This window comes from Hemitrygon akajei, chromosome 17, assembly GCF_048418815.1.
Source record: "Hemitrygon akajei chromosome 17, sHemAka1.3, whole genome shotgun sequence".
NCBI lineage: Eukaryota > Metazoa > Chordata > Chondrichthyes > Myliobatiformes > Dasyatidae > Hemitrygon > Hemitrygon akajei.
In genome coordinates, this window is record NC_133140.1 from 28,293,333 (window position 1) to 28,317,749 (window position 24,417).

At 40.6% G+C, this 24,417-nt stretch overlaps 1 protein-coding gene across 4 annotated transcripts in view; it reads left to right on the plus strand.

Annotated features, from left to right (window-relative positions):
- The window catches only part of nup93 (nucleoporin 93), a 163,248-nt gene that overhangs the window by 85,999 nt on the left and 52,832 nt on the right, over window positions 1–24,417 (plus strand). For 3 of the 4 annotated variants that reach the window (XM_073069825.1, XM_073069828.1, XM_073069827.1), the window contains 2 exons: window positions 15,609–15,737; window positions 24,330–24,407. In XM_073069825.1, the coding sequence (XP_072925926.1) occupies window positions 15,609–15,737; window positions 24,330–24,407 (207 nt within the window). The remainder of the gene's footprint in view (window positions 1–15,608; window positions 15,738–24,329; window positions 24,408–24,417) is intronic. The other variant, XM_073069826.1, reaches the window with a different exon arrangement.

Here is a 24,417-nt window from a genome sequence, read left to right on the forward strand (position 1 = left end):
CTCAATTTGACTAGCTGCTTCACTTGAAGGGTAGCTGAACAGCACCATTTTAATGTTAACTACACAATGCACATTCTGTGGAAGCCATTAATATTTTAAAAAAACAAGTCCAGCAAGCCAAGAAAACAATTAACTCTGTGATGCTGATCTCAGAAAAGACAAAAGAGCAGAGCACCAGGGTTTGTTGAAAGATGGGTGCCAATTTTCTAGTATTTTCATTTGCAAAACTGTAAAATCACATCAGATAAATGAAAATTAAGATTTGGCAAGTAAATAGAAATTATATTTTTTATAAATGTATTCTTTCTGAAGAACTGATGCAGCAGGAATTCATTTATTCAACTGTGAAACTCGAGTTGAATTTTGATCTGAAAGATTTTCTTTTTCCATAGAAGATTGAAGTAGTGCTTTTCATAAAGAGAAATCTTTAAAGGCCTCATTTACAACTTGGAGCTGAATATGCTAAAAACAAAATCTTTTCCATATTCTCCTTTTTCTGTAACTGACTTCTGATTACTATGTGCTTGCTGGCCTCTTGAATACCAACCAAGTCATTTTGTTGGAATTTTTGTGGTATGTTTATACAGAGGAGGCTTTGAGCAATTGGGCAACATAATAGCCAAATCCAATATTTTCCTTACAAAACCCAGAGCAAGTATGCAAGTGTACTTCCCAGCAGGTGTCACCAGTGAGCTATCAGAAGAAAAAAAATCCTGTGCTGTTATCTATCTTAACCAAATAGGCTGAAATCTGTCTTTAGTTATTTGTGGCACACAAGAGTATGTATGGTATTTGGTCTGTGTTAATTACAACAAAGCATTCAGTGAATTTACTTGTGGATTTATAACTAATTTTTCCTACAAGCAATGGCATATTTTTGAAATAATCATGAGTTTTTGTATTGGATATCAAGTTATTTGTTTAATATTGGCACCACATTGACATTATCCTTGCTGAAATAATTTCTCAGCATGTTTTCTTATACCAACTCAAACCAACCAGTTCATTCCACCATTCACAAAATGCTGGTGGAACGCAGCAGGCCAGGCAGCATCTATAGAAAGAAGCGCTGTTGACGTTTCAGGCCGAGACCCTTAGTCAGGACTTGGCCCAAAACGTCGACAGCACTTCTCCCTATAGATGCTGCCTGGCCTGCTGCGTTCCTCCAGCATTTTGTGTGTGTTGCTTGAATTTCCAGCATCTGCAGATTTCCTCGTGTTTGGTTTTCATTCCTCCATTGCATGGCAGCAGTGAAACATGAAATAAAATATCATTTTTCTGAGAGCAAAGCACAAAATTCTGAAGGTATTCAGCAGGTCAGGTGGCATCTATGAAGAACAATAAAGAGTCAATGTTTTGGGCAGAGACCTTTCACCAGGACTGGAAAGGGAAGGGGAAGAAACCAGAGAAAGGATTACAAGCTGGCAAGTGATAGGTGAAACCACAAGGAGAAATCTCTTGTCACTATTTCTCAGAAACACCTAACACAGACTTGCAAAAAAGAATTTTATTTGAATAACTCACAACTGTTAGCTGGAGTTAAAATAAGTGTATCTTCAGCATTGAAAGTGTTAAATTACTGAATAAATGTTTGAACAGTGACCTGGAAGTTTTTTGGAAAACAAAGTATAATCAACTCCGCTCTTTGTTTTCCTGCTACAATAACACTGACACAAACAGTCACGTACTTAATAAGTGGTCGCCCGTGGAATTGTACAGAAGCAAGAGTCACCATCCCCCAATGCAGAGGAAGGAAAAAAAATCAATTATTAAATATTATTCCAGCTGGCTTTGGCAGCATTTACTCTGACCATGGATGAAGGTGATGGAAGAATGGAAAAAAACCTGACATTTCCATGCTTCAGTTCCCAGGCTATTTGTATGACTCAAGTGCATACAAATGAATGACCTGCAGTAATTTGCTAGAGTAATCCAGGAAACCAATGACCTATGATGCTTTCTTGTTTTAGTCCTGAAAGATAAATGAAAATTTCCACAGTTGATTGAATAAAAATTTATCTGTGTGGTTTCCAAACAATTAAGAAGTTGGCCCTCCATTGGAAGTGGATGGAATATGCTTGATAATGCAAGAGAATTTATAGTAGTGTCCCTGATCATCTGAGTAGCTATGTCCAATTGCTCGCACCTATTAGTTTTGTCCCTATTCATGAAATTGAGTGAGTAAGCCACTCAGCCAAGTTTTTCCCAAAAAGCTATAAATCAACTGCTTTGTAAGTGCTGCAGTGGCCTACTGAAGTATCATATCTGCACTCCAGCAGGAAATATTGGTGTTTTGAAGTTCAAACAACACACACAAAATGCTGGTGGAACTCAGCAGGCCAGGCAGCATCTATAAGGAGAAGAAGCACTGTCGACGTTTTGAGCCGGGACCCTTCGTCAGGACTTTCCAGCATCTGCAGATTTCCTCGTGTTTTGAAGTTACCCATTTGACCATTGTAGAATGTTAGGCATCTGTGATAATCTTAATAGAATTTCTTTTCCTGATAGGCACAAAATCCAATATGTTCATAAATATTCCATCTAAATGTTAACTATTCAATTCTAAGCATCCTTTTTAAAATGATTTGAAATTAGCATTTTCCTATACCAAACAGTTATTTTTGTTCGGCTGCTCTATAATTGGCTAATGATGCTCTCCGTAGGTAGTGAAATGTGTGGACAAAATGATAATTTGAGGAAAGGTTATGCTGGTTTTAATTCAGTGTTTATGATGCATGTTTTTGCCATTTTAATATGTTTGGCAGTACCAATGACTCATTTTACTGGTAAGAATACAGTTAACTTTATATTTTACTGATGTTACCAAATTTTCACCTTGTTTTGAATGTATCCCAAAGGATGTGTGATTTAAATGACTGGTCTCGTTAATGTATATAAAGGGTCAGAGAACAATGATATTAGCAGTCTCAGTGGTACTCATGGGGTAACAGGGTCACCCACTGCTCTGAGAGAATCCTGAATGTCAACCAAGAAAGACCCTTTTGCAAGCTGAAGTATTGTTGATATTTCACTGATTGAATTGTTACATTAGTTTGCAGGAGAAAGGTGTTGTTTCTCTGTGAATTCCCTCTCACTATTTCTAACGTCGTTCCATTCTATTCAGAAAACTCTGGCTTGTTAAAATTGTGCACCTTACACTAAGCTTGTGAGGGGGAATAAACAGATTCTTTGGTCAACAATTTTTGTTGAGGGAGCAATGAGCTTTGTATTTTGAGCTTGAACTGCACCCATTCAGAGTTTAAGACAAAAAGATAGTGTTTCACCCTGATCGCAGAGAGAACTTTAAACACCAATGCTTCATAGCTGATTTTTTTTCAGAGCTTGAACAGCAGCTAATCAATAAAAATAAGGCAGGGGCAAGTGAAGCTGTCCTTGTTGAACTTGGGGCAGTGTTAGAGTGGGGAGAGTTTTGTCTTTGGCTATTCCTATTCTTACTGTCTTTGGCTTTTTATTCACCCTGTGCTTCAAGCTGCAGCTCTTCAGAGAAAGTGTTAAAAGATTTGGAGCTGCAACTCGATGACCTTTGGCTCATTAGGGAAACTAAGGAGGTGGCAGATAGGAGCTACACGGAGTAGTCACCCCTAGGCTGCAGGAGGCAGGTAAATGTGTGACTGTCAAGAGAGGGAAGAGAAATAGGCAGCTGGTACACAGTACCCCTGCGGCTGTTCCCTTCAATAACATTTTGGAATCTGTTGGGGATGACTGGGGAAGCTGCAGCAACCGGGGCTCTGGCACTGGTTCAGAAGGGAAGGGTGTGATGAGAGATTCCATAGTTAGGGGAGTAGACAGAAGAGTCTGTGGACACGATAGAGACACCCAGATAGTATGTTGTCTTCCAGGTGCCGAGGTCAGGGACATCTCGGATCATGTCTATGACATTTTGAATGGGAAGGGTGAGCAGCCAGGTATCTTGGTATCTTGGTATGCATTGGTACCAGTGACATAGGAAGGAAAAGGGGGGTCCTAAAGAGAGAATTTAGAGAGCTAGATAGAACAGGGTAACAATCTCTGGATTGCTGCCTGTGTCACGTGCCAGTGAGGGTAAGAATAGGATGATTTGGCAGATGAAGGCATGGCTGAGAAATTGGTGCAGAGGGCAGAATATAGATCACTGGGAACTCCTCTGGGGAAGGTGTGACCTGTACAAAAGGATGGGCTACACCTAAACCCAAGGGGGACCAATATCTTTGCAAGTAGTTTTGCTAGAGCTGTTGGGAGGGTTTAAATTAATTTGCCAGGGGGCTGGGAACTTGAGTGATAGAGTTGAGGATAGGATTGTTCCTTTATAAGCAGAGGTAGTGTATACTGTCAGGAATGACAGGCGAATAATAGGGCAAAATTGCAGTCAGTGGGTTGCAGTGTTAAGGGGGGACAAAATTTGAAGAGGGTGGCAAATCTATCTATATACTACTAAAACTCTCATGCTGTCTGTCTGTTGGTGACCTGCAATTAGTGCGAACGGTGCATTACAACGGCACTTTTTTTGGCTAAGTCGACTTAAAATGTGCTAACTTACAGAATGCAGGCGAAGTTTAGGGTCATATATTCCTATAAAATTGCTCATTTGCCAAAATCAACAGGCTGGCTTTCACCCGAGAGCCGATCCACCATCATGGAAATCGGGATGCGACACCACGACGCATACGCACGGCCAGCCTCAGCAACGACACCAACCAGAGCAAAAGGGCAGGGCAGGGTAGCTCTGTTTCGAGCAGTCACTTATCACCATCAGCATGTGCAGGATTGGGACAGATCTAATTGCCACCCATCAATAAGAGATCATTAAATCTTATTGTAATAACATACTTTCAATATTTTTATTAGTTTCTGCATAAAGGAATACAGAGTACAAGAAGATGTATATTATAAGCAAAAAAAGTACCAAAAACATTGTATTAAAAATACAGTAACAGTCACAATACCCTGTATTCATAAAAATTAAATTAAATCATAATATTGAAATATAAAACATTTGGTATACAGAAAAAAATCTAAACCCACTACCAAAGTCGGAGCTGTTAGGAAAAGCAAGAAAAAAGGCAAGGGAAAACCCTTATCATATAATAAAATATATTATTAGCCACCATCTGTACTTTTACAACAAATCAAAAGGTTTTGTAAGTAACTCAAAAATGGTCCCCACAATGTATAAAAGTCTTGACTAGATTCAAAAACTGAACATCGGATCTTCTCTAAATTTAAGCATGACATAACATCCCGTAACCCATAATGACGTACTTCGAGACACACATCAAACCCTTTGCTGCAGTCAAATGACAGCAGTGACTATATCACGTCCATTTAGGAGAGCACCAACCACATCATCAAGAATAATCAGCTTCCTTTGGTATTACTGCTTCGTATCTTCCATCCAGCATTAGGGTAAAAAAAAATATGGTCACCCTAATTATGCTGCGTGGAAAGAGAAGGGGGATGCCAAACGTCATTGGGAAGCGGCAAGGAGAGGGAGAGAACAAGAATCGGATGAGGCCAAGGCCGCACCACTCCAGGATCAAAGCGTCAGGACAAAAAAGATGAGAGAAGAAGAGACAGACGAGGAGAGGCATGCATGTCTCCAAAATGACAACAAAAGGCACAGGAGGAGGAGAGAGGAAGAGACAAAGGAGCTGAGAAATGCAAGTCTCCAAGATCAGAGACAAAGAACAAACAGCAGAAGAGCTGAAGAGACGGCGCATGAAAGGACTGCACATCTCCAGAATGACAACGAGAGGCACAAGGGTGGCAGATCAACCAGAAATGGTGCCATCAGAAATGTCCTTCATTAAACGAGGAGGAGCTGTATTTGCCTTGCTACGCGTCTTTCTTCTTTAATAAACTGGTTTTTATTCTTCAATTTCCAAAGCAAAGCAATACCAATGGCATTAAGGAAAATTTAATGTTCATTCTGGTCACATCAGACTGCACTACCTTCCTCTCAAAGAGTGCCCCAGCGGGTCACCCCATTGTCTAGTACAGGACTGAAGGTGATATATTTGAATGCGTGTAGTATACAAAATAAGGTAAATGATCTGTTGCACAGTTAGAGATTGGCAGGTGTGATGTTGTAGGTATCATGGAGTCATGGCTGAAAGATGATTATAGTTGGGAGCTTAATATTCAAGGATGCACAAAAGATATCAAAATGACAGGCAGGTAGGAAGTTTGGCTCTGCTGTTTTTTTAAAAAAAGAAATCTTTAGAAAGTGGTGACACAGGAGTGGAAGATGTAGAATCCTTGTGGATTGAGTTAAGAATTTGCAAGGGTAAGAGGACCCTGATGGGAATTATTTGCAGGTCTCCAAACTGTAGCCAGGATGTGGTCTGCAGATTACAGTGAGAGATTTTAAAAAAGCACGTCAAAAAGGGAATGTTACATTCGTCAAAGATTTCAATATGCAGATATATTGGGAAAGTCAAGATGCTGCTGGATCCCAAGTGAGAATTTGTAGAGCGTCTTGTGGTTGAGCCCACTAGGGGATTTGCAATTCTGAACTGGATGTTGTGTAATGAACCAGATATGATTAGGAAGCTCAAGGTAATGGAACCCTTGGGAAACAGTGATCATAATATGATAGAATTCACCCTAAAATTAAGAGGAATAAGCTAAAGTCAGATGTATCAGTATTACAGTGGAGTAAAGGGAATTACACAGGCATGAGAGAAGAGCTAGTCGAAGTTGATTGAAAGGGGACACTAGCAAGGATGCCAGCAGAGCAACAATGGCTGGAGTTTCTGAGAGCAATTTGGAAGGCACAGGATAAATGCATCTCAAAGAAGTAGTAGTATTCTAAGGCAGGATGGCACAATCGTGGCAGACAAGGGAAGTCAAAGCCAACATAAAAGCAAAAGCAAGGGCATAGGCTGAAGCAACAAGTAGTGGGAGGTTAGAGGATTGGGAAATGTTTAAAAACCAACAGAAAGCAACTAATAGAAACATAAGGGGGGAAAATATGAAATAGGAATGTAAGCTAGCCGTAACATAAATGACAGCAAATGTTTTTTCGGATATAAAGAGTGAAAGAGAAGCAAGAGTAGATATCGGACAGCTGGAGTGGTGGTAACAGTGGACAAGGAAATGGTGGGCAAACTGAGTATTTTTCATCAATCTTCACTATGGAAAACACTGGTAGTGTGCCGGAAGTTTGAGAGTGTCAAGGGGCAGAAGAGAGTGCAGTTGCTGTTACGAGGGAGATGGTGCTTGAGACATCTTTGCAGGTTGAGTCTGTGGTAAGGAAGGTGAATGCAATATTAGCATTCATTTGAAGAGAGCTAGAATATAAAAGCAAGGATGTAATGCTGAGGCTGTATAAGGGACTGGTAAGGCCTCACATGGAGTATTGTGAGTAGTTTTGGGCCGCTTATTTTAGAAAGGATGTGCTGACATTGAAGAGTGTTCAGAGGAGGTTCATGATGATGATCCCAGGAAGGAAAGCAGTGATTGAAGGCTCTGGACCTGTACTCGCTGGGAATTAGAAGAATGGGGTGGGGTGAGGGGAATTCTCATTGAAACCTTTCGAATATTGAAAGGCCTAGGTACAGTAGATGTGAAGAGGATGTTTCTGTTGTTGGGGTGGGGGGGGGGGTTGAGGGGTAGTAGAGTCTTGGACCAGAGGGCACAAAACAGAGGGATATCCATTAGAACAGAGAAGAAGGTATTTCTTTAACCAGAAGGTGGTGAATCTGTGGAATTTGCTGCCACTGTCATTGGGTGCATTTAAGTCGGAGGTTGATAGGTTCTTGATTAGTCAGGGCATGAGAGATTATGGGTAGAAGGCAGGAGAATGGTGTTGAGAGGGAAATGGATCAGCCGTGATGAAATGGCAGAGCAGACTTGATAGGCCAAATGGCCTAATTCCACTCCTATGTCTTGTGGTCTATTTTGTACTGAGGTCAGTTAATCATGGATGCAAAACTTGATTTATGGTTTAATTATTATTCATTTGACAGCACCCTGAACAATAAACATTATTATTGTACAGGTTGAGTAACCCTTATCTGAAATGTTTGCTGACAGAAGTGTTTAGGATTTTTTTGGAAGATATAATGAGATAGCTTGAAATCGATATCATTCCTGAATGATGTGCTCCGAATGACTCTGAATTTATGTGCTACCAGTAAGCAGTTTTCATCTTAACGCTTGTTCATCATACATACTTAATTAACAGTAAAAATTATTACATACCATTAGTATAATGTACAGGGAAACAAATTTCTGTAACCAGCTTGATGAATATTCACAATTAACTTCAATTTTCAGTTTGTCATGAGAGATCTATGCGTGTCATGATCAGCAAGCCGTTAAGTGGCATATGTTCACTCTACTGACAAATCCACTCTTTCAGTACACAATAGAGATTTTAATTTTTTGCTTTATGCAGTACTTTTCCATCTTTTCATCAACTGCTGTTCATTGCATATGTTACATAACTTCTCAGAATAGTCTGTGATGCACAGAGACCTGTGGATCTCTTGGGAACCTTCCCAGCACCTTGTGGAATTTTCCATTCGTGACGTCATGTTAGTACTCAAAAAAAATTTTTTAATTTCGGAGCTTTACGGATTTTAGAATTTCAGGTAAGGGGTACGCATCCTGCAATTGGATCCGATTTGTACAAGCTACTTAAATGTGTTTTAATTTGATAATTTTCAAAAGAATATAATTATTCCAGTCTGTCTCGTAGCTCAACCGTGTTGTAGGAAACTGGTTCTTCAGCTGATGCTCACCTTATAATCAGCACAACACTGAAATGTGCACAAATCTGAGCTGAAAATGTAATTTTAATGAGTTTTGGTGTCTTAAAGCTGTAGCTCTTGTTGTAACATGTATAACTTCAGTCATTAAGGTGATAATTCTTTTATGGATCATTTAGTTAGAAGGTGCTTCTCAGTACTAGTTATAGGAGTAATGTTTGGGATCTTATAACAATCCAAAATCTCTGCTGACTGCCATAGTACATTAAAATGGTAGAAAATAAAAGTTATTCTTGACAAAACTTCTGGCAATGAGAACAGTGTACTGTGGGTGGGGTTCTTATTGCCTATCATAGTGTGATTTGGTAACTTCACTGTCCAAGCCATTTGGGTCCTAAAAGATGTAACAATCAGACTCAATAGTAAGTAGTGAGCAAGGTAACTTGGGGCATCAATCTACATCGAGCAAATGCACCTATTCATGAACCTGTTGGTAGAAATGATTACCATACAGTCCTATGGAGACACAGTCCTGTCTTCTCATGAGACACCTTGCATCACGTGCTACTACAATCAAGCTAAATATGATAGATTCAGAACAGATGTGGCAAATGAAATATAGGCGTCTATGGCATGCTGTGAACTATCAACAAGCAGAACTGTATTCCATCAGAATCTGTGGCTACATGGCACAACTTATTCATCATTCCACCATTATTATCAAGCCAACTGGTTGACCCTGGATTAATGAGGAGTGCATAAAGACCTACCAGGACTTTACTAGTCATACGTAAAAATAAGTTGCTAACCTATTAATGCTACACCGCAAGCCTGCTGAATAGCAAAAACAATATGGGGCACACAGAGCTAAGCAACTCCACAGCCATTAAATCAGGTGAAAGTGCTGCCATATCTGGTCATGAGTGATGGTCAACAAATAAGCAGCTATTGGGAGAGGGAGGCTTCATTGATAATACTCACCTCAACAGTGGCAGGGTCCAACATCAGGGTATGAAGACAAGGCAGAAGCATTCTCAACAATATGATGGAAAGGTATGATTCAGCTCAGCTCACCACTACACATGATATCAAGAGAAGTAGCTGAGTCCATTGGGCAGACCAAAGGCTATGGGTCCAGGTAACACAAGTTAAAAATTTGAACTTTAGTACCAGCCATTTCTCTAGCCAAGTGTTCTGGTGCAGTCACAACACTGGAATCAATCCAGTAATGTGAAGAATTGCCAGTGATGGAAGGTGTCATTGACGGTACTGTTGAGCACTATTTCTCCAATAACCTGCTTGCTGATAACCTCTTCTGGTTTCATCAAGATATCTTGGCTTCACAGCTCATCACAGCCATGGTCTGGGAGTGAACTAAAGGGTGACATCTGTTGTTGAAGTGCGGGTCAAGGTGGCATTCAGATTGATGTGGCATCAGAAACTGATGAAGCTGAAATCAATGTGGAGCAAGGAGGAAAACATCAGTCCTTGAATCATCATCGATGATCTCCAGTCTTACATCTGATCTCTGTTTGTGTGAGATTAGCTTCTGCATAAATAAATTATGGTTGTAAGAAGCCAATTTCTGCTGTCGGAGTCTATCCTGGCAGGAGTTCTTCATTTCTCTGTCAAAAGTCGAATCATCAGCTTCATCAGTGAGCTTCCTTCCATCAAACGATTAAAAGTGGAGTTGTTTTCAAATGATTGCAATGTTCAGTTTTATTGGAATCTCTCTACAGATGAAGTTGATTGTATCAGATTGCAGCAAGCTCTAGACGACATTTGAGCATGGGTTGACAAGTATTTGCTGCACAAACATGCCAAGCAGTGACTATCTATGTACAACAAGAGTGATCTACAGTCACCTTTGATTCTTAATATTATTTTCATCAAATTCACAACTATTAACATCCTGACATGTTCACCATTAATTAGAAGCTCATTTAGACCAGTCATAAATACCATGGTTGATGGGAGGAGTGGAAATGAGAGCAGAAATGTTGGAAATTATGGAGGATAATTTTAATCTGAAGTCCACTGTCTTAAATCTTCAGTCACAATTATAGAGCATGGAGTAATACAGCACTGTAACAGAATGGAACAACTTGTTCTGTTGTCCTTGTTATCTTAGATTCAGTGCATTTATCAGAAGGAAAACACCTCTATGACTTACTAGAGTGAAACCAGAGTGATCTAACAACCTGTATCTAAATATCTCAACTTGCCAGTTCTCATCAGGTATTCCCGATTGGTACCCTGGCACTGGTCGTTTCTGAGTGTTTGGCAGTCTGATTGAAGAATGTTCCTGAATTCCTTGTATACTTGTTTTTTAAAGCTATCCACTCATTGTCCGTGGCTGAATGTCGGGAAGTGTCCTTGCAAAGTCTAGGTTGCTCCCCTTCAGTTAATTATTACATCTCTGCTTAAGCACCACATCTTGTAGCTCTGAAGTAAATGTATCCCATAGGCAGGGCTACAGAATTCTCCCAGAATCATAAACAGTGAACAAGATAACTCTGACCATTTCTTAACATTGTGAGAAGCAAGCTAAAAAGCAGTTAAGAATAGGGAGGGAGGCACTTTTAACCCTTAACTTAGAAGCACTGAAGTAGGCCCATTAGACAAACTGGTCTGTACTGACTAAGATGCCTACCCAATCTAGTCCCATTTGTTTGCATTTGGCTCTATATATGTTGCCGCTGAAGTTCCTATTAAATCTAATCCCTCACCTTAAACCTATTCCCTCTATTTCTTGATTTCAAAGGTCCAATTTAATGTCAGAGAAATATATACAATATACATCCTGAAATGCTTTTTCTTTGCAAACATCCACAAAAACAGAGAAGTGCCCCAAAGAATAAACAGATAAACATAAGAACCCCAAGGTCCCCTCTTTCCTGCACGTAAGCAGCAGCGAGCAGCAATCCCCAGTAAGCATTGGTACCACCACTGAGCACTCAGCGTGAGCAAAGCAGTAGCAAAGACACAGACTTGCAGTTACACCAAAGATTTCATGTTTCAACCATCATTCAATATACCACAGGTTCTCTCTCTCCCTAATAAGGGAGAAGAAGGTATCACTATTCTTTCCCCAACGAGCAGGGAGACAACTTGCTGGTTTACGATATCAGAAGTCCATTACGTCTCTTTTTCTCAAGCTCTGCGCCTGAAGATTGCCAAGATCCCGGGTCTTCAAGCCTATGGCGGATATCCCCACTCCCCCAACGACACACAGGTCTCCTGCCGTGACACCGACCCTTGATCCACCCGTCTCCAGAGCCCTGAGATCTCAGGCTTCCAAATTCGAGTCAAGCTTTCAGGCCGAACCCTTGGCGTGCCAAACAAATAATGGCCAGTCCCGAAACCCCGAGAACGGGTACCATTCCCGCAAAGAACCGAAGTCAGCGTGTAACTCCAGGTCAGGGTCTTCGAAAGAACCCTGAAAGGGAAAAATAAAGATATTAAAGATGGAAATAGAGCTGTTACTGAAGTTGCAAGCAAAAGAGTTGCCATTTAGTACCATCGTAACTTCGCTTCGCCTCTTTCCTCAACATTGCATTCACCCTATTTATGCCCCTCATGATTTTATTGATGGAGGTGGTGACTAATGGATCCTTTAATCAGTGCAGAATATATGGAGTCTAATGGAATAGGTGCTGAGCATAAGGGGAACCTTTTTCTTCTTTTCAATGGGAGCAGAGTGGGTGAGAGCATGAATAGATGTGATTATGAACCCTGTCATAATGGTAGTAGAGAGAGCATGGTGAGGAAAAACAAATTTGCAGTGGTAGTATGGAAAGTGACATTGTCAGAGCAGAAGCAATAGTTTTGAATTGAGGTCTGATTTTGCAGCTGCCTCAGATTATTTTGACACTGCAGTTTTCTAATCTGAATGGATTGTATTAGCAATGAAGAAATGTAAATGGCCCAGCATGTTCCTACCTAACTCTGCTTGATAAAGCCTTAGCTTTTTTTTTGAATTACTTATTTTTAACGTTCAGTTCAGCACACCTTCTGAGAACATAAGAAGTTGTAAATCTATTGTATTTGAGTTGTTTGAGTGCTTTTAGGGATCTAACTATGGAACCCGTGAAGATCAACTAAGAAAAAGAATTGATAACGTAACCTGTGGGATATTTTTCTCTTATTAAATGAAGTCAAAAAACAGCATGTTCTGTGCCATTTTTAGATGTCATTGCCAAAATGATCTAATCAGTTTTGGCTAAACAATATAATCAGACACTGCATAAGTGAATGAACACTCAACACAAAACAGCAACTAATAATTGGACTAAATATCTATTTATTCTTGGGTGTAAGCCTGCTACCAGACAGAATTTAGGTCAGTAGGCATTGCCAAGTTAGTTAAGATACTGTACTGGTAGACCATGTTCAGACCATAGTTGTGATTTGAATTTTGGCCTTTGTCATGCTGAGCCAATCAAAGTAAAATGTGAAAAGGCACAGATATAGATATAACCTGTGGAATATTATAAATGGTGTAATGGCTCTTTCCTTAAATTAGTCCATCAAATAATTTGAAAGATAATGGAAATACTAATGCGTTCTATTAGTCTCTCAATGGGATATCACATTGAAAATCTAACATTTTTGTATGGAAATAAAAAAGACATTTAGTTTATCAGATACGTGGGAACTTGCTACAGGTTGAGTACCCCTTATCTGAAATTCCAAAATCCAAAAACCTCAGAAATCAATTTTTTTTTTTTTTTTTTTGAGCACTGAAATAAAGTCACCAATGGAAAATTCCTCAAGGCACTGGCAAAGTTCCCAGGTGATCATCACAGACAGTTCTGAGAAATTGCTTCACGTATGTAATGAACAGAAGTTAAATGAAAACGGAAAAATAATCGCACAGTGATAAATGAAGATCTTGATTGTGTTTTGAAAGAGTGGATTCATCAGCTTTGGAGTTGAACATGTGTCACTAAATGATATGCTGATTAGGAAACGAAGATTAATCACAAAGAACTGAAAATCGAAGCTGATTATGAACATTCAGCAAGCTGGTTGAATTTTAAGAAAAAGCACGGCATTAAATTCTTAAAGATAAAAAAAAGATAAAGCATTACTGGTCAAGAAGCAGCCGAGAAATCGAGTTTGCAAACATCGTCCCTGATGGAAATCTAACACCAGAACAAGTCTACAATGCTGATTGTTTTTATACCTTACATAAAATCTTAAAGATTAAGTATGGTGTACATTAACTTTTAATCAAAACACGACATTGTAGTTGGAGACTAAAGCCTGCCTGTTGTTTTTCAGCAGCTGATTCATGCTGCTGAGCTGCACACATGTGTTTCATTCTATTAATAGTATGTCATGCTTTTTAACATTAGGTACATATGTGTGATGAACAAGTATGAGACAAAGCAACACACACAAAATGCTGGTGGAATGCAGCAGGCCAGGTGGCATCTATAGGGAGAATTACAGTTGATGTTCTGGGCCGAGACCCTTCATCAGGACTAACTGAAAGAAGAGATAGTAAGAGATTTGAAAGTGGGGGGGGGATATCCAAAACGATAGGAGAAGACAGGAGGGGGAGGGATGAAGCTAAGAGCTGAAAAGTTGATTGGCAAAATGGATACCAAGCTGGAGAAGGGGGAGGGTCATGGGATGGGAGGCCTAGGGAGAAAGAAAGGGGGAGGGGGAACACCAGAGGGAGATGGAGAGCAGGCAAGGGGTTATTGTGAGAGGGACAGAGAGGGAAAAAAAGGGACAAAACAATCAATCAATCAATCAATAAATAAATAAATAAGGGATGGGTTAAGAGGGGGAGGAGGGCATTAACAGAAGTTAGAGAAATCAATGTTCATGCCATCAGGTTGATTTCCTCATGTAAGTGTGAGACAAAGACTGCTTACCGGTAGCATATAAATTCAGAGTCGGAAATGACAGCAATCCCAAGCTATCCTATTAAATTATATGAAATCCAAAACACTTTGGGCCCCAAGTATTTCAGTACTCAACCTGTATCTCTGTTCCTGATGACAACCACCTGCCTTCGGAGTGATGTTATTATTGGGCCTTGTCATTCTCCTTGAAATGAATTAAGCATAGTGATCACTTGTATTATAATAGCAATAATAATTGCTGGAACCACGGGAATTGGAGTGGGCTGTGATGCCAGCAAGCTGAACTGAGCAGTCTATCAAGCTAAGCAATTTGTTTGACATATATAAACATTATATAATGCTATTCAAGGATTAGAGTACTAAAATGAAGTTAAGGTGGAAATCCACACAGACATCACTGCATATCAAGTAGCATAGAGGGCTGAGAATGCAACTTGTGGAGCACCAGTGTTTAGAATAATCATGGCTGAGGTGTTGCTGCCTTTTCGTTCTAATTCTGGTCTGTTGGTCAGAAAGACAAGGATCTAGTTGCAGAGGGAGGCATTCAACCCAGGGTCTGGAGATTGGTGATGAGTTTGCTTGTAATAATAACTGAAGGGAAAAAATGTACCTATTTTAGGATATTTTACAGCAAGGCAAATTTGCAAGTAGCCAAGGTTCATGTCAATTTAACTGATTTTCCTTCATTTCATCAGAAAAGCCTCCTGCAAGCAAGTCAATCAGTGAATGAAGCTTGAATCACTGTTAGCATCTTCAGCACTTTCTATATTTAATAATGTGCATACCAGGATGTTGAAATTGCTGTCAGAACTATAGAGCAATGACAACAAACATGGATGTTTTTACAGTCTTTAACTGACTGGGATAGCAAACGTTCTTTTTTCCGGCTTTGCTGATTGACGCAAAATATGTGTTAAATTCAATTGTTGACTACGCATGCCATTTTATCATGGACATCTGTACAGCTCCATCTCCATTTTGTGAATTGATTTTAAAAATTTCCCTTTGTGATTTGCAGACCTTTGCAATGGCAGAGAGGTATCACTGGGAGTCCATGTTGGTGGAATGGGAACAGGAGAAGCAAAAGATCCTTCACACTCTTCTCGCATCTGGAGAAGATGCTCTTGACTTTACCCAGGAGACTGAGGTAATTCTCAATGTGACCCAAGAAATTTAGGATACAGATTTAATCCCATGGCTTTGGAATATTAGTTTTTTAATTAAACTCCATATCATGATTATGCATATAAATTTTTGAAAATCTTCAGAAGTTAAACTATGTGTAGTTTATTATGTAGTAATATTTCTACTGAAGTTTGTAGTTTCAAAACATTATAAACTCTACATAATTCTGTTGTAAGTTTTAATTGTTGCAGACTTTCTGATTAATGCACCAGTATGAAATCCTTTGTGGATTACTCAGCATAGATTCATTTTTAAAATTATTTCATTTAACTTTCTGATTCACTCATCCCGTCCAGTTATAACCCTACAGACGATGTCATTTCATCTGCTGTGGCACCTCTCCACATCTCAGTCAGACTATCCATTCATGAGTAAACAAGCCATTTGGTTATTTGTTAGCGTATTGTGGAGGCCTGCATCACTTATTTGTACATTATGCATCTGTCTTGTTTAGAATTTCACTGTGGTGATGTGACTCTTTTTACCAAATCATATGTTTCTTTACTTTGGTACCTTGTGCTGTTCTGAGTGGTTCATCTGGTTCTCTTGCTTCTGTTTCTCATTTAAAGTTCATATTGTTTATCATCTACAGTAGGGAAAACAATTCTCTTAAGGTATCCTTGCTGCATTCCTACAGTGCATGCGTCAAGTGGCTTCATCTTCAGTTCCATCTTATGTCATTAGTTCATTACTCTCTCATCCTTCTCCCACCCATCCTACCTTTCCTCCCTACCCCCACAACAGAGCTGTAAGCTAATGTTTATTCTCTTCTTCCTTTTCCATCTTCCTTCACACTGTCCTTAACACCTTGTAGAGGGGAAATATCTGTAGTTTCAGTGATGTGCTATCTGTCTGGCCGATTTTCCATTAGAGACATAGAGCTATACCGACTGAATTAGGATCCTTTGTCCCATGCCAACAATGTGTCTTTCTGTCCATACACTTCTAAGTCTTTCCTGTCCATGTATCTGTTTAAGTCTCTTAAATGTGGGTATAAAGATGCTTCTGCCACTTCCTCTGGCTGGCTGTTCCATACCTGTGTGGTCCCCTTTAAACCTACCCCTTTTGAGTTAAACCTATGCCTTCTAGTTATAGACTCTGCTTCCCTTCAAGATTATATAAATCTAAGTTACTCCTAGGTTTGGGAGAAAACAGTCCCAGCCTATCCAGCCCCTCCTTATAATTCTAGCCCTCCAGTCCTGACAGTACTCTTGCAAATCTTTCCTGCATTCTCACTAACCTAAACCCATAGTACAGTGACCAGAAATGTACACAATGTTCCAGGTGCAGTCTTGCCAACATCTTGATCAACTGTAGCATGATATTCTAACTGTTGTACTCAGTGCCCTGTCTAAAGAACATGGCTGCCATATTCTGCCTTCACCACCGTGTCAGCTTGTGTTACTGCTTTGAGGGAATTATGTACTTCGACTTTTATGTTCTTCAAAATTCAAAGTAAATTTATTATCAAAATGTATATATGTCACCATGTACAAGCTTGAGATCATGTTCTTGCAGACATAATAAATCCAATAATCATAATAGAATTAATGAATCGAACAGGCAAGCAGTGTGTGAAAGACAACAAATTGTGCAAATACATAGGGGGGGGGGAGAATAATTAATAAGTAACGAACATGAGATAAGGTGTCCTTGAAAGTAAGTCCATAGGTTGTGGAAATATTCAGTGATGGGGCATGTGACGTTGAGTGTAGTTATCCCCTCTGGTTCAGGGGCCTAATGGTTGATGGTTACTAATGTTGCTGAACCTGGTGGTGTGAGTCCTGGTTTGAGAGGTTGATCATGACTAGACTGAATTCCTGCCTCAGCAAGGACCTGGACCCATTGCAATTTGCCTATCGCCACAATAGGTCAACAGCAGGTGCAATCTCAATGGCTTTCCACATGGCTTTAGACCACCTGGACAACACAAACACCTACGTCAGGATGCTGTTCATCGACCATAGCTCAGCCTTTAATACCATCATTCCCACAATCCTGATTGAGAAGTTGCAGAACCTGGGCCTCTGTATTTCCCTCTGCAATTGGCTCGATTTCCTAGCCAGAAGACCACAATCTGTGTGGGTTGATGATAGCATGTACTCCTCACTGACTATCAACACTGGTGCACCTCAGGGGTGTGTGCTTAGCCCACTGCTCTACTCTCTATATGCACATGACTGTGTGGCTATATCATCTATAAATTTGCTGACGATACAACCACTGTTGGTAGAGTCTCAGGTGGTGACTAGAGGGTGTACAGGAGTGAGATATGCCAACTAGTGGAGTGGTGCTGCAGCAACAACCTGGCACTTAATGTTAGTAAGACGAAAGAGCTGATTGTAGACTTCAGGAAGGGTAAGACTAAGGAACACATACCAATCCTCATAGAGGGATCAGAAGTAGAGAGTGTGAACAGCTTCAAGTTCTTGGATGTCAAGATCTCTGAGGATCTAACCTGGTCCCAACATATTGATGTAGTTATAAAGAAGGCAAGACAGTGGCTATACTTTATTAGGACTTTGAAGAGATTTGGCATGTCAACAAATACACTCAAAAACTTCTATAGTTGTACTGTGGAGAGCATTCTGACAGGCTGCATCACTGTTTGGTATGGAGGGGCTATTGCACAGGACCGAAAGAGGCTGCAGAAGGTTGTAGATCTAGTCAGCTCCATTTTGGGCACTAGCATACCAAGTACCCAGGACATCTTTAGGGAGCAGTGTCTCAGAAAGGCAGCGTCCATTATTAAGGACCTCCAGTACCCAGGGCATGCCCTTTTCTCACTGTTACCATCAGATAGGAGGTACAGAAGCCTGAAGGCACACACTCAGTGATTCAGGAACAGCTTCTTCCCCTTTGCCATCCGATTCCTAAATGGACATTGAATCTTTGGACACCACCTCACTTTCTTTAATATACAGATTTCTGTTTTGCACATTTTTTAATCTATTCAATACACATAATTGATTTACTTTTATTTAGTTTTTCTCTGCTAGGTTATGTATTGCACTGCTGCAGCTAAGTTAACAAATTTCATGTCACATGTTGGTGATAATAAGCCTGATTCTGATTCTGAGGTTCCTGTACCTCATTCCTGGTGGCAGCAGCACGAAGAGAACATGACCTGGGTGGTGGGCGTCTCTGATGAATGCTGCTTTCCTGCAGCAACACTCTATGTTGATGTGCTCAGTGGTGGGCAGGGCTTAACCCGTGATGGACTGGGCTGCATTCACTACTTTTTGTAGGATTTTTCATTCAAGCGCATTGTGTTTCCATACCAGGCTCTGATGTAACCAGTCAATGTACCATCCACCACACATCTATAGAAGTTAGTCAGATTTTTAGATGTCATGCCAAATCTTCACAACCTCCTAAGGAAGTAGAGGGCCTGGTGTGCTGACTTTGTAATTGAACTTGTGGGCTGGGCTAGTACAGGTCCTCTGAAGTGATAGCACTGAGGAATTTAGATTTGCTGACATGCTTCACCTCTGATCCTCCAATGAGGACTGGCTCATGGACCTCCATGTTCTTCCCCCTAATGTCAATAATTAGCTCCTTTGTCACGCTGACATTGAGTAAGAGGTTAGAACTGTGGCACCACCCACCCAGATGTTCAATCTCTCTTCTATATGCTCATTCATCACCAGCTTTGATTTGACCTACGACAGTAGTATTGTCAGCAAACTTAAGAATGGCATTGGAGCTGTTCTTAGCCACACAGTCACAAGTGTAAAGCGAGTAGAGCAGGGTACTCATCACACAGCCTTGTGGTGCACCTGTGGAGATTGTGGAGATTGTGGACGTGATGTCATTGACAATCCGAACTGATTGGGGTCTGCAAGTGAGGAAATTGATGATCCAATTGCACAAAGAGGTATTGAGGCCAAGGTCTTGAAGCTTATTGATTAACTTTGAGGAGATGATAGTATTAGATGCTGAGCTGTATTCAATGAGGAGCTTCCCGAGATATGCATCTTTGCTGCCTAGATGTTCCAGGCATGAATGAAGAGCCAGTGAAATAGCATCTGCTGTTTGCTGGTTGGCAATTTGGAGCAGATCCAAGTCGCTTCTCAGGCAGGAGTTGATATGTTTCATCAACAACCTCTCAAAGACTTAATCACAATGGTTGTAAGTGCTACTGGACAGTAGTCATTGACACAGGTTACCAGTTCTTCTTAGGCACCAGTATAATTGAAGCCTGTTCAAAGCAGATGGGTACTTCCAGACTGCCAAACTGAGATATTAGAGATCTCAGTGAACGCTCCAGCCAGTTGATCAGCGCAGGTCATTAGGACTCAGCTATCTGCACTGGATGCTTTCTTCGGGTTCACCCTCCTGAAGGATGTTTGCTTAGCCTTAGAGTCTGAAATCACAGGGTCATCGGAGTGTTTCCTCAATATTTTGATGGTCAAAGCAAGCATAGAAGGCATTGTGATAATCTGAAAACAAAGCCCTATGGTCACCTATGTCACTTGATTTCACTTTGTAAGAGGTGATAGCATTCAAGCCCTGCCACAGCTGTTGAATGTCCCTCAGTGATTCAGGTATAGCCTGGAATTGCCACTTTGCCTATGAGATGGCTTTCCAGAGATTGTACCCAGTCATCAGAAATGAATGCCTCCGATCTGGCCTTCAGCAGATTAGATCTCATGGTTCATCCAGGGCTTCTGGTTGGGGAAGACTCTGAATGATTTTGTGGGTACACACTCATCTACGACTGTTTTTCTAAATTCTGTGATAACCACGGTGTATTCATTCAAATCCATGGATGAGTCTGTGAACACTGCCCAGTCCACTGACTTGAAGCAATCCTCTAGTTGCTCCTCTGCCTTTTGCAACTACCTCTTTGTTGTCCTAATCTCTGGAGCCTTGCTCTCTAGCCCCTGCCTGTATGCAGGGAGGAGGAGGACAGCCAGTGGTCAGATTTTCTGAAATGGAGTATAGTCATGGAACAGTAGCCATTCCTTATCTTAGTATAATAGTGGTGAAGTGTTTTGGGACCTCTGGTGCTATAGGTTATCTGCACATGGTAATTATGCAGAGATTTCCTGAAACAAGCCCAACTGAAATCTCCGATAATGATATGAAGTGCTTTGGGGTGGGCTATTTCTTGTTTGGTGACGGCATCAAGTGTTTGATTATAGTCAGCCGCTGGTGATATGTAAATTGCAGTCAGGAACATGGAGGGGAACTCTCTTGGTAAATGGAACAGTTGACATTTGATCGTTAGGTGTTCCAGGTAGGGGGAACATGAATACGACAAAGCCACCAATTTGGAGCACAATCCTTTGGCCTTTGGCCTTTTCCAAAACAGGAGGTCAGTCATTCCTGTGTATTGAGAAGAGAATCCTTCAATCTGATTACCATATCTGGTGTACTGAGTAAGCCATGTTTTGGTAAAACACAAAACACAACAATTTCTCATTTTCTTTTGATAGAGTGCTCTTGCCCACAGGTCCTCAATTTAGTTCTCCAGCTACTTCACATTTGCTTGGTAGAGGGAGCCTCATCCCTCTGTGTTTGAGCCTAGTTTGGAAATTTCCCCCCCAACCTCCCTCACCTCATTTCTGGCCATGGTGATGAACCTTTGTTCTGCTGCTCACTATGTATGTCCTTCCCAAAGTATATCTCTTTACTTTTGTCAATAAAATTTTATTTGCCATTCCTTTGCTCTCATTCTCAGTTGATCTATTTGCTGTTGTAAGCTGGCAACCTTCCTAATTGTCCACTACACCACCACTTTTGGCGTCATCCACAAACTTGTTATTCATGCCACCTACATTCTCAGCTAAATGCTTAATTTATAGAATAAACAATTGTGGACACAGCTCTGATCCCTGTGGCACACCATTGGTCAGCGGCCTTTGATCTGAAAATCAGCCTTCCACAACTACCCTCTGATTCCTTCCACCAAACCAATCAACACCTCATATACAGTCTGGGTAGTCTCCAGCCAATACCTCATATACCATCTGGGTAGTCTCCAGCCCCTTGGTATGAACATCGAATCCTCCCTCTTCCTTCCCCCATCCCACTTTCACTCTGCCTCCTCTTCTAGCTGCCTATCATCTCTCTCATGATTCTGCCTCCTTTTACTACCCATAGTGCTTTCCCCTTACATTCCTTCTTCACCTCTCCGGCCTAACCCCTCCCTGCTTCCCCTCCCCCACCCCTTCATCTTTCCTCTGATTGGTTTTTCACCCTCCCCTCACCGCCTTTATGGGGCCCCTGCCCCCTCCTTCTTCAGTCCTGACGAAGGGTCTTGGCCCGAAACGTTGACTGCTCATTTCAATGGACGCTGCCCGAACTGCTGAGTTCATCCAGCTTGTTTGTATGTGTCAATTTTGTATGCAGTTGCCTTGCTCACCCTGTATTACATGATCTAACCTTCTGGACAAGCCTACCACGTTAGGCCTTGTCGAAAGCCTTACTGAAGTCCATGAAGACATCTGCAAGCCTGACTTCATTAGTCTAATTGTTCACTTTTTCAAAACAAAACTCTTATTAAATTTGTGAGAACTTCCCATGCTCAGAGTCATGCAACTATCCCAAATCAGCCTTTGCCTTTCCAAATGCAAATAGATCTCATCTCTCAGAATCCTCTCCAGTTGATTTTCTCTGGTTGTCCTTGCAGCCCTTCTTAAATAACCGCATCAAATAAACTGAAGGCAGCATAGTTTCCTTCCGGGGAAATCTTGTCTGACAAATCTCTTGGAATTCTTTGAAGAAATAACAGGCAAGATAGAGAAAGGAGAGTCTGTAGATATTGTTTATTTGGATTTTCAGAAGGCACTTGATAACATGTTGCACATAAGCCTGCTAAACAAAATGACAGCTCATGGTATTACAGGAAAGATACTAGCAAGGATAAGAGATTGGCTGACTGGCAGGAGGCAAAAAGTCAGAATAAAGAAGGCCCTTTCTGATTGCTGGTGACTAGTGTTCCACAACAATCAGTTTTGGGATCACTTTTCACATTCATGTTCTAGATCACAGAATTGATTGCTTTGTGGTCAAGTTTGATACAAAGATGCATAGGTGGAGGGGCAGGTAGTGTTGAAGAAGCAGAGCATCTGCAGGAAGTCTTGAACAGATTAGGGGAATGGGCAAAGTAGTGGTAATTGAATTACGTGTAGGGGAAGTGTATGGTCATGCACTTTGGTAGAAGGAATAAAAGTATATACTATTTCCTAAATGTGGATGAACTTCAGAAATTGGAGGTTCAAAGGGACTTGTGCAGGATTCCCTAAAAGCTGACTAAGGTTGAGTCACTAGTAAGGAAGTGAAATGCAATGTTAGCATTCATTTTGAAAGGGCTGGAGTATAAAAGTAAGGAAGGCATTGGTCAGACTGCACTTGGAATGGTGAGTAGTTTTGGGTGTCTTCTGAGAATGAATGGGATTAATGTATGAGGAGCATTTGATGGTTCTGAGTCTAGAACATCAAACAGAACAGCATGGGAGCAGGCACTTCTGTGCCAAAACCAATTAAAATGCCTAAATAATCTCTTCTGTCTACACAATCTACACATCCTTCAATTTTCCTCACATTTTTCTGTCTATTTAAATGTCTCTTAAAAGTCCTTGATGTTCCTGTCCGTATCACCACCCCAGGCAGTGCATTCCAGGCAGCCACTACTGGCACCCAAAAATCCCTGTCCCTCACCTCTCCTTTGAAATTACCCCTTTTACCTTAAATGTATTCCCTCTGGTGTAAGACATTTCAACCCTGGGAAAATGTCTGTCTGCTCTATCTATGCCTCTTATAAACCTCTATCAGATCTTCTTTCAACCCTTGCCGTTCCAGAAAAAACAACCGATGTCTGTCTATCCTCTCATTATAGCACGTGTCCTCTAATCCAGGCAACATCCTGGTAAACCTCTTCTGCAGCCTCTTATGGTGGGTTTATCAGAACTAAATGCAATATGTACTCACTGCTGTTATGAAGAATGAACATCATTTCTTCTTTAATTGCTACTCATTGACAGGCTAAACAATATTAATTTACAAATTAATTCATTGCAACAATATTTCTTTTCATCCAATTGAAATTTGCCATCTCCCCAGTTTTTTTATATACATCTTAGAATAGTGCACATCCATTTCCATACTATTCTCAATCTTGACACTATGATAAGTGTCCCTAAAGATCATTATGACAAATTTTCCACTTAATCAGCCTCATTCAACTGAACTGAGTCCAGCATTGTGTTTCCTTTATGGATTGGGAGCATATTGGTAGACAAGGTTTCCTGAAGCACACGTCAGAAGTTTACCCCTCACAGTCAGTTAGGATATTAAGTTTCCCATTATTGCTAATCCAGCAATAATTTTGCACAGCCAGCATGCATTTCCAATAATGTAGTTTGTCTATTGTTTCTTAACTAAAGTAAAATAATAATTAAACCGTTAAGTGGATGGAATGGGATTCATTTCCTCATGTAACCTTTGATTTAAATTGGTAAATGCTTATGATTTGGCAGAGATTTATGTATAATATATTTTTCCTATGAATGTTTGCTGTGTGCTCTTTCTTTCTTCAAAAAAAAAGCAGCCAAGTTTTGTTAGTGCGATGGGACCACCAGGACGCAGTGCAATGGATAACGTTGAAGTGGCTTATGCTCGACAGGTGCGTAAGG